Consider the following 16,465-nt stretch of genomic DNA (forward strand, 5'->3'; position numbering starts at 1 on the left):
CTTTTGTACATTCCAAACTGTGAATGTGTACTCTAGAGGTGGACTGCCTGGGTTGGAAACCAGGTGCCGTCCGTCCTTCCTTCACCAGCCTTGGTGCCTTCTTTGAGCCTTTGTTTCCTCACATGAAAAACAGATGGTGGTGTACTTAAACTTTGTATACAGAACCTAGAGACTTGATATGCTGTCAGTGCTCAATAGATCCCCAATAAACTACTTAAATATAATCTGTAGGACATGGCCTCTGAATGTGTACTCTCTAAATGTTCTCCAAGGCCCCTCAACAGCCACATTGGATTGAGTTCCTTCATCTTCATAGAGCTCTGAGAACCCAAGCTACTCTTTATTTGGAAATGTCAAAATGAGAGCCTTGGTCTGGAGAGATGGCTCAACGGTTAAGAGCTCTGACCGTTCTTCCGAAGGTCCTGAGTTCAAATTCCAGCAACCACATGGTGGCTCACAACCATCTGTAATGGGATCTGACGCCCTCTTCTGGTGTGTCTAAAGACAGCTACAGAGGCCAGAGCAAGGAGAGGTCCTGAGTTCAATTCCCAGCAACCACATGATGGCTCACAACCATCTGTACAGCTGCAGTATACTCATATACATAAAATAAAAAAATCTAAAAAAAAAAAAAAAAAAGAACAAGAGCCTTACTATGTAGCCCAGACTGGCCTTGAACTCACAATCATCCTGCCTTGGCCTTCCAAGTACTGGGATTATAGGTATGCACTACAGTAGTAGCAATTATTTAAAATCCTGGTCTGGGGTTTCTTCCCCTCTTTTGGTTATTGAGTTCCCAGATGAAAGACACACTTGCAGCCTTTATATTTACAATGTGCCCTAAGCAGCACAGTAGCTGGGCAGCTGCCCACCGTCCATGCTGTCAGAATCTACTTTCCTGGTGATAACCCTGAGTTATTACTTACTCTTTACTGTGTTCCTTCTGGGCTGCTCTTAGCTCCCATTGGGCAGCCCTCCGGGCCATGCTCTCTTGACCCTCAACCCCTGGCGGCTTCTCCTCCTCCCTCTTCTGCACCTTCTGTTTTTCTCTTGGTCCTCCTCTCCCCCAGAGCCCTGGAAAACCTATGCCCACCTATGTCTCTTCTGCTCCGCTAGTGACCCAGCTATCCTTATTCACCAATCAGAATTACCTCAGCGGCAGGGTCACAGGCTGTGGTGCAGACTCCAGGTCTTGGGGGCTCATACTTAGCATTAGACAGTAAAAGGCAAAACCTCAACACACACACACAATTTGAAATTAAGGTTTCTGCAGCCCAGATGTAGAGCAGAAATGAGGAAGGGATAATGTCTTGCCATCTCTGAAGACTGACAGAATTCTTTTATATTGCTACTAAAGGAAATAGGAATCTTTTTTTTTTTCTTTTTACAGATTCACATGTATCCCTGGGTAATCTGAACTTGAATTACTTAGGCCAGACTTAGAAGCTATATACCCCATGCTGGCTGATCACCTGCCTCCAATTCTCTGTCATTGCTGGAATTACAAGCAGGGACTAGTCCATCTAGTACTGGATCAGTTCCTTGTACCAAGTGAATATCTCAGCCTTTTCACAGTATCAGATAAAGTGTGTAGTGTAAGGTCAGTGAGAATTCTCCAGTAGTAAAAGGTGTTCTTTGTTACCACACCCCAGTTCTGGCCATGAGTTTTAACCAGGAACCTTTGGTAAGTCTTGGTGGCAAGCCCTGTTCCCTCAGGTCAGCCCACCACCATGACCTGAGGACTAGCTCAGGTCCTAGCAGAGGTGGGGGGTGGGAGGGGTGGTGTCTGGAGGAAAGCCGGCATTTAGTTACTCAGTTATGGTCCTGTGCATTCCTATGTTAATTTGGCCTCCCAAACTGATTGTCCCAGAGATGAGTCTGAGTGATTCTGCTGCTAGTAAATTGTAGTTGGTAAATAAAGATGCTGATAGCTAATGTCTGGGCAGAAGAGGCATAAGTGGGGTGTCGGTTTCACAGGCTTGGGTAGGAGGAGGACCACAAGGAAGAAGTGCAGAAGAGGAAGAAGCCGCCATGGTTACGGGTGCCCTGAGGTTAAGCATGGCTCTGAGGGCTGCCCAATGGGAGCTAAGGTCAGCCCAGAAGGAACACAGTAAAAAGTAATAACTCAGGGTTATCAACAGGAAAGTAGATTCTAACAGCATGGAGGGTGGGCAGCTGCCCAGCTATTGTGACATTTAGGGCTTATTGGAAATATAAAGGCTGCAAGTGTGTCTTTCATCCGGGAACTCAATAACCAAAGGCGGGGTAAAAACCTCAGGCTATGAGAAATTAGAAAGTAATAAGCAAAGAAATTAGAAAATAGGCTTAGGGAATTAGAAAGCAATTTCTACAGCATGTGTGCAGTGGTTCTTATGACCGCCATTTAAGAGTTTACATATTGATATTTCCATGATGGAAGGAGAGAGAAAAGGATCAGGAGTTCAAGATTATCCTTTATACATAGTATTTTGCGACCACCCTCGACTACCTGAGACCCTGTCTCAAAATAAAACTTAAAAATCCAATAATAAAGTTAAAAATGGCATTTGCCCCCAACTCTCAACAGTTCTGATTACTTGGTAATGAATAGTTTAGGAACACCATGATCCCAGATTCTTGAAGTTTTACATTGTACAAGTATTTTAAATTAAACATATTTGTTTTGAACTGAGAAGCAAGTGAAGACATTTCTAATGCCAGGCACAGCAGATACCCAATAAAAACTCCGTAGTCTCTCCCCACAAAACCAGTTCAGTGACTGTGTGTCACCATTACACAGGGCATTAAGACTCTCATACTGTTGTGGCCAGTTTTCACTGATACCATAGGAACTTTTCAATAAACCAAATTAACTAATTCAAAGGTTATTTCCCTAACATTAAAACTGCTTTCTTCCCTATCTTCCCCAAATGGAACCACTACCTTTTACACAATGTAAATATCTGATATGTGACCCCAAGAGGGTCTAGCAAACTAGTTTTCAACTAAGGTTGTTGATTTTACCGTCAGAGAGCACTGGAAAAGTTAGGGGGTGTGTGTTGTCACAAGGGAAAGGTAGGGTGTTTTCTACCTTCTAGATAGAGGCCAGGTTGTTGTTCCAGAACCTGTAAAGACTAGATAGAGTCAGCTAGCCTACAGGCACAAAAGTGTCCAAGATGAGAAAGACAAACAGAATTCTGCTCCTTTCAACTGAAAATAAAGCAGGTTCTACACCAGGGAAATGACTTTGGAACTGAATCCTGATCTGGTTGTGTAGATGCCACTAAAATAAACGGAGCCAGCAGTTTGTTAGTCTTGAAACTGTCCCCTTCTAGGAACTAAAGGAAATCTGATGACTTCCTCACTCAGTAGTTGGAACACTCAAGTGACAAGCTGTTTAATCAATGGTCCCCAGAGCAGAATGTGTTCATCCTAGGGGACAAATGAGATCATTGATTTAGGAGCAGGAAGAGGGGATGAAACATAACCTCTGCTCTAAAAATCTCCCAGCATTACAAGTTGAGTAGTAGTCTTTCAGCCTAGGTGTCTCTGACGCTCTTATGACTATCTGACTGCACCCTAATGCTAAGGCCATTGATTTGGTCAGTCACAACCCACTGGCTCATTTTATTTTACAGAGTACACCCACAGAGGAATCACATTGAATTCAATAAGGGCTTTCAATCTCTCGCTAAAGTTGCAAAAATGTTTCTACAGTCATCTTTTTAAATGCGTACTACAGCGAAACAGACATCACTGACGCATCGGATATTCTTACTAGGATCACTTATGCATAATTAAAAGTATGACATTTAAATTGCAACATAAAACATGACAAATGCTAAACTGTTAAGACAGCATTACACATCGTGCTGGGGTTAAACCCAGGGACTCAAGTATGAGGGGGAGTCGTTTTACCAAATGAGCTACATCCCTACTTCTACAGTCTCATTTAAAAAAAAAAAAACCAAACACTATAAGCAAGTCAAGTGTTGAGTATTTTGCGAGACCCAGCGTCAGATGGCGCTCATGACTACAGAGACCCAAAGTCCGCCAAGAGGCACTGGAAATGCCTGTTCTGCCACCAGGCTATCCTGGTATCAGGGTCAGGTTACTTTCCCCAAGTCTCTTGCTTCCTCGCTCGTGATGTGGAAGGGACACGAAGGCTTTTCAGCCCTAACCGTGTTTCTGACCACAGTGATTGGGGTTGAGACAGATCGGCCGCTAATGCGGATCTCTGGGAGGCTCCGAAGAAGCAGGTTAGGCAAGGGCACCGCTGGCGGTTACGACGTGGAAGCGTCCGGGACAGAGGTTCACTTTCGGTCCCACCCACAGCCACCCGCACTGAACCGGCGGCCCGGCAGAAACTCCTTGATCACGTGGTTCCATCATTCCCCAGCGTTCCCGAACTCTCAAAAAAGAAATCACACCTAAAAATATATCAAACTTCAAGGAGGAAAAGGCGGCTCCTCCTGAGCCCTAAGCAAGCGCTGCCAGCACAACACACAAACTCAGCGACCTCAGAGCTAAAACAAACCCCGCAGCGCGCTCCCGAGGGAATCACGTGCTACCTCCCGGCCCGAGCCCCCACCCCCGGCGGCGCAGGGGGACGCCCCTCGCGACGTCACGTGGACGGTTCCATCCTTGCCGGGGAGGGGGGGAGACTTCCGTGGTGCCGATGCGAGGACAGCTCCATCGTGTTGCGCGTGGTCCTCTCTGGACAAGAAGGACCGCCTGCGGCTCACGGACTGCTGCTCCGGAGGGCGGGAATATGGCGGCGGTGTCCTCGGTCGCTTCTCCCCCTCCTGCCGGCTTCCTAGTGGTCTCGTCCGCCCCGCCCCCGCCGGGCTGCTCACGTGACCGCCGCGCGCTCCCGCGGGGCGGGCTTCTCGGGGGCGGCGCCGCAGGGACGCAGCGCTAGACCGAGCCGGGCTTGCCGCAGCTTTTCTCCCGGACGCCTGGCTCGAGGACACGATGTCGGGCGCCTCCCGCCGCCTGCTCTGGGCCGCCACCTGCCTCGCCGCGCTCTGCGTGTCGGCCGCGCAGCACAACAGCACCACAGCAGCTCCCAACACGACTGAGACGCCGACCCCGACCAGCAAAGTGCTCCCGACGACGCTCACGCCCACCAAGTTGCCAGGTGGGCGCCCGCCACCCGGGCCGAGCCGGTGGGGACCCGCGCAACATGGCGGCCCGACGGGTGGGGAGCGCAGGCTACGGGCGAGCTAGGCCGCGGGGCTGCTCCCGCTCCCCGAGCGAGCGGTGCCCTCCGAGGCGCCAGCCATCCCCCCCCACCCCAAGCTCCTGCTAACTCCGCGCCGCAGCTCGGGACGGCGACGTGGCTTGCTTCCGCGGTGGCAGTTAGGAGCAATTGGGCGAGGCGAGGCGACGCGCCCCGCAGTCGCGGGGTGCGCAAACTTTGGGCTCCTGGGACCAGACTCGTGTCCTCCCCTCGAGGCTTCTCCGGAAGTTTAAAGTGAAGGCGTCGGGGGTGGGTGGGGGACATTGAAAGAAGAGTTGCTTGTCCCTTTCCCCCTCCCACCAGCGAGGCGCTGAGAAATCAGCCTCCTGTAACTTCAGGTTGACTTAGCAGAGCTGTGTCGGAGATCGAGTGGTAAGGGAAGAACGAGGCTCGTGGCGGATGGTGAGACGTGAAACCCAGGGGTTTATAAAAGCGAGATCTGATCTCCCGGGGCGCGTGCTTTGAGGGCCGTGGAGTTAGATGGAAATCCAGTCTACCTATTTTTCTGAAATCCGATCAGGGAACACGCCTTTTGTTCAACTCCAGGGTCCGTTAAGGCTTGTATACATTGGCATAGGCCGTGACCACGCAGATGAGACAAAAGATAAATTTTGAAGTAATGAGGTGAAAACACGACGTGTTTTAAGTTGGTTATTGCTCTTAATCTAGTAACTGCTCGTCACAACCTCAAGATGGACTTGTTCTCGTGCCATTTCTAGTTTTAACATTTTAATATGAATAAAACTATGTAATGCCCAATTTTTTCTTAGACTCGGAAGGTAACAAATATTTTTAAATGAACAAAGTAAATTACAGAACAATTTGGGGGATTTCTATCACGGTTAAGATGATAAAGCAAAATATTGACTCCTACCTACTTGACAATTTCCTCCCAGACTTGTAATGAGTGGGTTCTTCATATTATTTTAAGAGAGGCCTGGAAATACCAGGTTAATTGCCTCTGTAGAATTGGAATCCCGACGGAGGAGATAACTTGTGTTTTCTGGAAATTGTGGGATAAACTGTAATGTGGAGTAGCATTCCGAAGGCTACATATCAGGCGTGCACTACTGTGACTAGCGTGTCTTAAGAACGTGTGCTTTGTGAGTGCCTCTTCATGCCCTGTTTTCAGTAAATACGTGTTGGGATCCAGGGCTTCTGAGGAACTGTTTATTCAGGCAAGATGAAAGCAAAGGAGAATGTTGCAGACGAGTAGTTTCTAGAAAAGAAGGAAAGTTAGCCCCATTCTATAAGTCCATCTCTTTGTCAAGACAAGAATGCTGTCCAGGCCGGCTAAATTCTTATTTCTCGATTGTTTGGTTTAGTGTTTCTCAACTTTCCTAATGCTCAAATTTTCTCAAATTTCCTAATACAGTTCCTCATGTTGTGGTGGCCGCAACCGTACAGTTATTTTGTTGCTACAAAATAACTAATTGTGTTATTTGTTTTGAATTGTAATGTAAATATCTGGTAGGTAGATGGTCTTAGCAGGCCCCTGTGAAAGGGCTGTTCCACCCACCCACACCCCCAGAAGGGTCAGGACCCACACGTTTAGATTGCTGTCAGGCACAGGTATGAAAATGGCCCCTTTAGGGGCATTTCTCGGTTGTGGAGAAGACGGTGGAAATCAGATCACTGAAAAAATAGCTTGTTTTCTCTTAGAGTTGAATTTTTTCAAACTTGCACGCTTTATTAAAACTTCTTTCTCTGGTGTTGGAGGCAGTGTCTTTCTTCTCTGTGTTGGTGTTACAGTGTTTACTGTTTTGTCTTGAGAATCCATGAATGTATCTTCAGTCTTGTAAAGGATTGTCTGACAATCGCCTCCCAGTACTGAGCATGCCCACTAGCCTGTTTTCCTTAACTTTACTTACAGGTTCATAGTTGATGATTGGAACTTTTTCTTTTGTTTTGCTTTTTGAGGCAGGTCTTGCTCTGTAGAACCTGTAGGCTCCTGGGGAACCCACTCTGCAAGCTAGTCTGGAACTCAGACTCTTCTGCCTCTCCCGCTGACGTGCTGGGATTAAAGGCGGGCCACACTATCCCAGGCTTAAATGATTTTTTAGCATCCATGTGTATGTGCATGTGTGTGAACACACTTCTGCTACAGCAGGCAAGAGGAGCTCAGAAGAGCACTGTCCTTCCACCACGAGGGTCCAGGGGCCTGACCTCAGGCCGTCAGCTTCATCCGCTGGCCCGTGCTTAAAGTTTCTTTATAATCGGTTCATAAAGTTTGACTGTTTGGAGGAATTACTAATTATTACAACTATATCTAATGCTTATTGTTGAAAATAGATGTAGAGAAAACTAATGAAATGCCAATTCATTGATTTCATAATTTCCCCCAGAAACCTGTGAGAACTTCAACAGCTGTGTCTCCTGTACTAATGCCACCATCACTAATAATATTACCTGCTTTTGGATAGAGTGCCAAGAAGGTAAGAAACTTGTGGTCACAAGCTCTACTTAATATTCTTGAATGTTTGGAAATCCTGTAGAATATTTAAGGTAGTATAAAGTATTTGTTTTCTAAATTCAATACTTCTGTAGTTTCTTAACATTTTCCTTGGAATTCTCCCCACTCCTTCTTTTGATTTCATAAATTTGACTGTTGAGATTTAGTAGCTTTTAAAGAGAGATTTTTAGATCCTCAGAAGGATTAAAGTTCCTTTGGAAGTGGAGTCATTTGCTTTGGGAGGTAAATGTAGAGACCTGTGGAGAGCGGTTGACTACTCAGCTGTGAAGGAGAGATAAGGGAGAGTTTTGTACTCTTATTAAGTTACGTTCATTACCTTAGCAATATTTGAAGGCTCTGAGCTAGATGGAGGTCTGTTGAAATATAAGATTTCTCTTAGAATTATAATATTACAACATAGATTACTCTGTTTCCCCTAAGGTAAGGTATTTGTAGCTTTCTCTATCTACAAAACAGTCGATGAAAGATTTGTTAGGATTTGTTTTGACATCCCAGGAGATACAGAAACCTTAGTGTTGTTTTTTCAATTAAAAACAAGAGTCCCTCCTTTACTCAGTGAGTCTAGAAGTGGCACACAGTTCAGAACCCTCGTTAGACTATTCGCTGGGTGTTAACTTTTTTGTGGTACAAGTATGGTAAGCTGTGCAGTAGAGCTTCTGGGTGTGCTGTGTCCCTGCCCATGTGTGATATATAGAAACTGCAGGGCGAGGCAGAGTGTAGGCCCTGCTGCTTCTGCGGACCCTCTGTCAGAACAACTTGACCACATCCCCTTGTAGATTCTGGCTGGTTAATCTGTACTCAAGTGACTTTTCAGTTTGTCTCTTAAGACAGTGGGAAAGGAATAGCAGTTTTTATTGTTTTTTAGTCTTTAAAAATGCCCCACTATGTGCTAAGGCTGTTTTCAGCTTGAGACCTTGAGGTCCTTGTGCGTCCCTTCCAGAGTGCTAGGGTCACCATCACAGGAGTGTACCAGCTGCATTGGGCTGGTTTGTTTTCTTTTAGTGTGTTCTGGAGCTTAGAAGCAAAACCACAGGTGTAGTGTAAGTGAGTAATTGCTCTCTGTCTCTCTTTCATAGCAAATAAGACCTATTGTTCAAATGAATCAGTAAGTAACTGTACCTCGGGGAACAGCACTAACTCCTGTTCTGGTAAGTTTTCATTTGAGCTGCTTGGGAAAGTGACTGCATGGGGTGGGTAAGGTCATTACTGCCCTCGGTGTCAACATTAAGCACCAGTAGCCTGTTCCTGTTGATGTAAAGGATGATAGTTTAAATCCTGGTTTCCTGAGTCTGCTGTAAGTCTTTTCATTTTCCTGCTTTGTTTTGTTGAGTTGACTAATGTTTGGTTCCTCCCTTTTAAGTTTATAGCTAAGTCTTTTGTGTTTGAGGAACTCTGGCTTTTACTCTTTACCCTAAGAAATCCTCATTGAAACAACTGGTGCTTCTCCCCTGTCTCCACCCTCCTGTTACTCATTCTTGCCTTGAATCATCTGTGTCCCTGTGAACTCCAGATCCTCCTGCCTCTACTTCCCCAGTACAGGATTAGGAGTAACCGTGACCAGCTAGCTAAGAGTTGTTTCTTCTGATGATGATATAAGATAATGGGGAAATCAAACAAGGGACTCAGTATTTCTATCACTGTCTTTCTGTCATTTCTCAAAAATGGCTTAACCCTTCCCTGTCTAAAGTGGGTATTTATGTTCCAGTCATCACATTGACTTTTTTCCTCTGCCCAAAAGAAGGGAAAGAAAGGCCTGTGTCCATCTTGTAGATGTTTGTTAGAAGCTGTGTGTGGGTGATTAGCTCTGAGAATGCCTAGAAGTGTCTTAGGGGAGTGAGAAGCCACAAACATTGATGGTTTCGTTTCTAAGGAAGGAAACTGAAGCTGGGTATGGGTAACTGGGTCATCCAAGGATGGTGTCTATGTTGTAGAACTAAACAAGTCGTTCTCTCAGAGTGGGAGCTGTTGTCACAGCCTACTTACACAGGTTGCTGTGTCTTTCTTTTTTAGTACCTCCTACCACTCCAGTGCCAACCAATTCTACAGGTAATGCAAGATGATTTTTTTCATCCTTGTTCTTTGTGGATTTTTAGACCTGTCAATAACCTACTAGCCAAGAGATTTTAGTTTAGTTTTAAAGATTAGCAAGGGTTTATTTACTCATGGACCACAATAGATAGCAGTGTAAATGTGTATTCTTTGTGACGGTACATATAACTCTTTAAAAATATTTTGTTTTTAGTGACTCTAAACAGGTTTACTTAGTTTGTGCGTTGAGGCCTTGAACTACTTGTGTGGATGTTTTATAACACAGTTCTCATAATTAAACAGTATGCCAGAATGTTTTTAGAAATTAATGATGTTGAGTCTTTCTATGTATATATCTGAGCATGTGTACTTTATATGAAAATGGATAATAGTTAGGTATGTTTGTGTTTTGTGGGTTTTTTTTTTTTCCTTTTACTGTAAGATGGTGCTATACTTTCTCCTTATTCTCGGCATTGGACAATTGGTTCATCTCACTGATACAGCGAATGTCTTAAGGGAGTAGTAGTAAACCGTTTATTCCAGGACAAGAACTAGCCCAGATGATGAGCAGTTATAGGGACAGAAATTAGCCAGTATTTTGTTGCTGTCAGATAGATGAATAAAATCAGCGAGTGCTGAACATTGGAAATTTGTAGGTTGGTGTGTACGGCCGTGAGAGATACTGACCCTGGGCACTGTGGGGAGGCCGTGCCAGGTGAAGCAGGGTGGTGCACACATGGAGATGGGAGAGAACGGGCACGTAAATGTTAGGACCTTGTACTAGGAGACAGTAGGTTTGGTGTACTTGACAGTCAAAAGGCTCCTCTGTATGCCTTGCTTAAGGGACTTAGATGGTATCTACACTTGTCATATGACCAGACTTCTATTTTAATTAAATGTATTATTATGGCCTATGAGGAGTAAAAGACCAAAGTGGACTTGAAGTCAGCTGTAGTAGAAGTGTACATGCTACAGAAACCTGCAGATGCTACCAAATAGAGCATAGGGGACTGTCTGTGGAGAATTATGTTTAGTTGGTACTTTTACCTCATACAGAGTGGGAGAATGTATCCTCCAAATTGGGCTAGCCTTGGGTGCTAATGCTAATCAATTAGTAAGGTTTTGTTGGAACCCAACTGTGCCTGCTTTTCCTTGTCTTGACTGATTTTGCATTACAAAATCTGCCCCTTAGCAAAGAAAGCATGGTACCTACAATATACCCAATTGTCTATTTCAGTTGCATATACTAATGTAATTTGTTATAAAAGAATGTAACCTATAACTTTTTTTTTTTTGGATTTGGTTTTTTCAAGACAGGGTTTCTCTGTATAGCCTGGCTGTCCTGGAACTCACTCTGTAGACCAGGCTGGCCTTGAACTCAGAAATCCGCCTGCCTCTGCCTCCCAGAGGGCTGGGATTACAGGCGTGCGCCACCTCCGCCCGGCTGACTTTTTTAAAATGTGCTTCTTCTTTGTCTTCTTACAGACTTTGTGTCTTTGTATGTGTGTCTTACTCGTGTATATAGGAAAACAAGTTTATGCTGGCTGAATGTATCAGAATATAAGGGCTTATATTGGATCAGTAACTAAATTTGGCTTCTGTTCTCTAAAAAATTAAAAGCTACATGTAGGATAATTGTGAGGTTAGAAATGTAAGGTTCTTAAATACATTTTGTTTTCATTCCAGCTAAACCCACAACTCGGCCTTCCTCTCCTACACCTACTCCCTCCGTTGTCACATCAGGTAATTGGGGCTGTGTGTGTTCTACCAGGGTTGCAGTGTGTTCCTTGAGCTGCCGCCAGGGTCCAACTCTACTCTTGGATACTCTGGACTGAAGCAGCTTCTAACATAGAACACCAAGGCAGTGGTTGGCTCCTGACGGTCTACAGGAGTCCTTTTCTGTTGGTTATGTGTGGGTCACTTTTGGCCTGACCCTTTAGACTCAGTAAGGGTGTTTTCTCTAAAACTGTTCTAAATCTGATTTGTGACTACCAGTTATTCAGAAGGAGTGGTACCATTAACAGTTGGTGAAAGGAAAACTATTGTTTTTAATTAGACCAATATGAAAAGCCAAGATTTGCACTTTGTATTTTTCATAAGTTGTTCATTTTCTTAGACTTGCTTGGGTCCAAGGGCTCTTCTCCCCTGCGTTTGTTGTGGCTTCTTTGAAACTGTGAAGCAGCACAACAAGACACACAGATACACCAAAAGGATACAAAATACTTGCAGTGGAATTTTTAAAAATATTTTTATTATTTATTTACATGTACATATGTGTATGTCTGTATATGTGCATGTGTCTGATGTGTTAGGGACATCCCCTGGAGCTGGAATTACAAAGCAGTTAATAAGCATCCTGATGTGGGTGCTGGGAGTTGAGCTTGGGTCCTCTGCAAGAACAATACGTGCCCTTACTGACTAAGCCATCTGGCGAGTCCAGATATTGTCCTTGTTTGAAGTTTTCAGTGCCTAGAACTTCTGTGCTGGCTAAGCTCCACTCCTGGCTAATGTTAAAGTTGGTCAGCTTACCAACGCCTTTGGAGCCTGCAGCTGGTGATCTACGCAAGAATGTGTTAGGATCTAGTTTAACAGTGAAGTGTACTTTTTGTTTTCTTTTTTTGCTTCTAATTTGCTAATACTGTTTGATAAAACTGACATTACTTTTAGATCCTTATGAGTTGTTTGTAGAAATTTTAGTTTTCAAATTTGTTTTCCTTATGGCTATATAATGCCATAAAAGCTCTTATCTACTTGAAACTTTCTAGAAATACTAGCCACATCCTGTCCTGGACAGAATAATGAGTGGCATTTTGGCTTAAGTGAAGATAAATTCTGGTTATAAAGACATGATTCAGCCGGGCGCACACCTTTGATCCCAGCACTTGGGAGGCAGAGGCAGGTAGATTTCTGAGTTCCAGACCAGCCTGGTCTACAGAGTGAATTCCAGGACAGCCAGGGCTATACAGAGAAACCCTGTCTCGAAAAAACCAAAACCAAAAAAAAAGACGTGACTCAGGAAGACCTGTATAGATTTTAACAAAAAAGACGTGACTCAGGAAGACCTGTATAGATTTTAACAATTGGATAACAATTGGTGCCTGGGTGGGTCTGGGAATTATAAACCTCGTGACACTTACTGAGGATTCTTTGTTTATCATTATAGCAGGGACAGCAAATACCACTCTGACTCCACCCTCACAGCCTGAGCGAAAGTCTACCTTTGATGCAGCCAGCTTCATTGGAGGAATCGTCCTTGTCTTGGGTGTGCAGGCTGTAATTTTCTTTCTCTATAAATTCTGCAAATCTAAAGAACGAAATTACCATACTCTGTAAACAGACCCACTAAATTAATGTGGACTGGCAGTTAATTTGTGTAACTCACTGAAACCAAAATATTCAAGAAGTCCCACATGGAAGACGCTGTTCCAGGATCTTTACATTTCCAAAGGATGCATACAGGATATTTCGGAGCATCATCCTTGAAGAAAAGTCAGTTAAAACATTTTCCTCAACAGGAATATTTAAACTCTTCTGCATGAATCCGCGTGGCTGTCATCTTTTGTTTGACATGGCTGCTGCTGTGGGACTGTGTTCTTTCCTCTGACATGCCAAATGTAACTTCTGTAACTGATGGAAAGTGCTGTCTTCTGCAGGCAGCTTCTGACCCTGCAGTTGAAATGTAGTCCCCTAGAACCCTAAAGGCCGTTACTGTCATCCTAACCAACCCCAGGTGTAACTTAGTGGCCAGGATTGAGAAGAGTGCCAAAGGGCCACCGTCAGGCAGGGGAGGCCAGCACTGCAAGCAGTTACAGCTGCTAGACCAGACCATCCCTAGAGTGAAACCTGATGCTTGTTAAGTTGTATTTTATACATTAGGAATAAGATGCCACACAGGGCATTCCAGATTTAGAATAAGGAAGGGATACACAGATACATTAATATGCAGCAGGTCTTGTTCATACAGTTCATAAAGTGTACCGTATTAAGAAATCAGAACAGTGCCTTAAGACAGACCGAGACGTCGGCAGAACGAGAAGTTTGTTCACACTATGGGAGACAAAGCTTGGTCTGAGAATGTAACTGTTGGTGTGAGCAGCAGAAACCTGCTTTTAGATATCATACTGTTAATATTTAATTAAAAACATTGTTTTCTCCAGAACTGAGAAATAGAAGCTAAAGAATAATTAAAGCTGAAAGGCTTCCTTATATCAAACCATCTAACATTTTTCTTAGGGCTGTTGAATAGACATAAAATAGATTTATCTTTCTCTCTGTACAAAAAGTATCCAAATATTATTATACCTTAAGGATTCCTACCAAGTTTTCCTGAAAAGCAGCTTTTACATGAGGCAAGAAGGAAGTAGTTATAGAATCATTTTCTAGTTCTTGAAATGAGACAATCACTTTGTTTTCTAATAGATGTGACCTGTGTAACTTAAACCTGAGGGTTTGAAAGAGATTGCTCTAGATTTCCAATGATGATCCCTGGCTGAACAGGCTTTTCTCTTTCTTTGGCCTTTACGACTTTTCTTCCTGGTTGGTTTGCTTCAGTTCCCATGTGCTATAATCATGCATACTCTTACTTCAATAGCTTCTGAGAAGCACTGAGTTTTCAGTTTTGGAGTTACTTCTCCCTGCCTCTGACACACTGCACTAGTCTGGAGGCTGTAATTGGAAATAGGCTTTTGGTTTCCTAGTCATTCAAGTTTTTGTGCTTTCATTTCTTTAGAGTAACAGAGTTGAGCGCTTGGTTCCCAGGGCTTATAGTATGAAATGGCTGATAGATGTGAGTTGGTTCATAAAGTGAAACTAAAAAGATAGAAACTAAGTAAAAGTTTCTATCTTTGTCACTTGCTGGCACAGCTAAAGTTTGTTTTACTTGCACATTTGTACATATATCTAATGTTTTCAAGTGCCTTACTTGTTTAAACTCTGGCTTCAAAGGTTTTGGGGAAAAGATAGGTTTACCTCACAGCTGTGTTTCCATTGTAATTTCTAGGTTCCTCACAAAAATCTATTTCAGTGCCGTGGCTGTTAGTTTTGAGTGCTAAAGTTCTTTTGAAAGTATACAATTTCCATTCCTTTCAAAGGTGGCAAAATTGTCATTTACCTCCGTGTGACTCTTTGCCCCATATAAATGTCAGCATATGTAGCAAGTTTTCTGAGAATGTACCAACTTGAAGCTCCTATAATTTTGAGCACTGCTCTAACGTTGTAGGAAGTTAGTGACATTTTGTAGGACTACATAAGCTCTCGCCACAGAATTCCAGCTGCCCTGACTCCTTCCCATCTTTGTTTAGCAAGGTAGTATTTTGAGCCATTAATGATTTTTGGGTTTTTTAATCCAGAAGGTGTATAGAAACCTTTTCAGAGTTTTCATCTGATTTGTCCTGAGGATCTAGTTCTATCAAATACCTTACTTTACCTTTGCTATACTTGCTGCACAAGCAGACACTGCTGGATCTAGAAGTTTCTATTTGAGTTCATTAAACTACAAAACTAATATGTATGTGTACCAAAATGATTTAAAATAAATGTTTATTAGTCTCTTGATCAAAAGTGTCATTGTGATTATGAAATTTAACATTGTATTTGCCTTCCCTGTCCATTCGAGGCTGGGCTGTCCACTGTCCCTGTTGCTCCTGTAGGCTGGTGTGTAGATGGGAGCCGATGGCTGTGACCAGGTGGAGAACAGAGCCGTAGGAAGGGACATGCGTCTAGCTCACGCTAACCAAGACAGCGTGAGAGTGTGTTACAGGACTACTGTGGGGCCTGTGGTTCGTTCAGCTTTGTGGGTTCCTAGGATTGAACACGGGTTGTAGGACAGGTACCTTTTTACACTGAGCTTGCCAGCCACATCTTAACCCTTTAATTCAGAGAACACATCAAATAAAACTTTGGCTCTGTTGGACAGTGTACAGAAACATCTATATTTGGTTACTTGACTTACACTAAACACTAAAGTTATTCACTGTTCCCTTGTAAGTCTGGATGTAAGGTTAGATTCAGTGATTTGCCTTAGAACAAAGGCCTCTTGTTCCCTGTTAACCTTACCATTTGGCAATTACATAAAACTTTATAGCAAGCTTCCTAAAGCATTGGCACAGGCTATTGAGTAATAGTAGAGGGTGGAATAGGTTTTGTGCGTTCTCCCCATTCCCTGTACTTACTGTAGATCACTTTTTAATTCAGTAGTGTTTGGGTCTCTTGTTAGTGTGTCTGTTAGCAAATCCAGCTTTTGTATATCTTGCCTCCTGACCTCACTTGTATTTTCTTTTCAGTACAAAAACCATTGTATTCATAATACATCATTGGTAGTAAATCATTTTTTTAAACAATTTTAAGGTTTCTTTTTAAAGAAATTTAAGGTTTTTTAAAGAATCTAAGGTTCCTTTTTTTTTTTTTTTTTTTTTTAATGTGTCTGTAAACTATGGTCCATTGTGTCTGTTGTGTTCTCTGACAAGTCTGTTAGCATCTTTGGTTCTGTACATGTTTTCCTCTGCTACTGAGTTTAAGCAAATTGACTATTGTGGGTTGTGTTGTAGTTTTCCTTGTTTTTCGTGTTTATAGATCTAATAAGGTGTTGTATCTCTGGCTTTCATATTTGGGAGATTTCCAACTTTTGGTGGTAGGTCCACACCCTCTGCCTTGACGGAGATTATAGTTTTATAGAGGTTGCTAGAAATTGATCCACAGTCCCATTGTGTTTTTATAAATTAAAATTCCCCTCTTTGAATTCTGTA

The 16,465-nt window shown here is 43.3% G+C and overlaps 1 protein-coding gene across 1 annotated transcript; it reads left to right on the forward strand.

Moving 5' to 3' along the window:
• Nucleotides 1-4,860: 4,860 nt before the first annotated feature.
• Nucleotides 4,861-16,465, forward strand: Cd164 (CD164 molecule). The gene is made up of 6 exons (XM_052164294.1): nt 4,861-5,119; nt 7,567-7,656; nt 8,771-8,842; nt 9,705-9,740; nt 11,409-11,465; nt 12,886-16,465. Exons 1-6 carry the CDS (start codon nt 4,954-4,956, stop codon nt 13,053-13,055), a joined length of 591 nt encoding a protein of 196 aa, XP_052020254.1. The 5' UTR covers nt 4,861-4,953; the 3' UTR covers nt 13,056-16,465.

This window comes from Apodemus sylvaticus, chromosome 19 (genome assembly GCF_947179515.1).
Source record: "Apodemus sylvaticus chromosome 19, mApoSyl1.1, whole genome shotgun sequence".
In the NCBI taxonomy this organism is placed as follows: Eukaryota; Metazoa; Chordata; class Mammalia; order Rodentia; family Muridae; genus Apodemus; species Apodemus sylvaticus.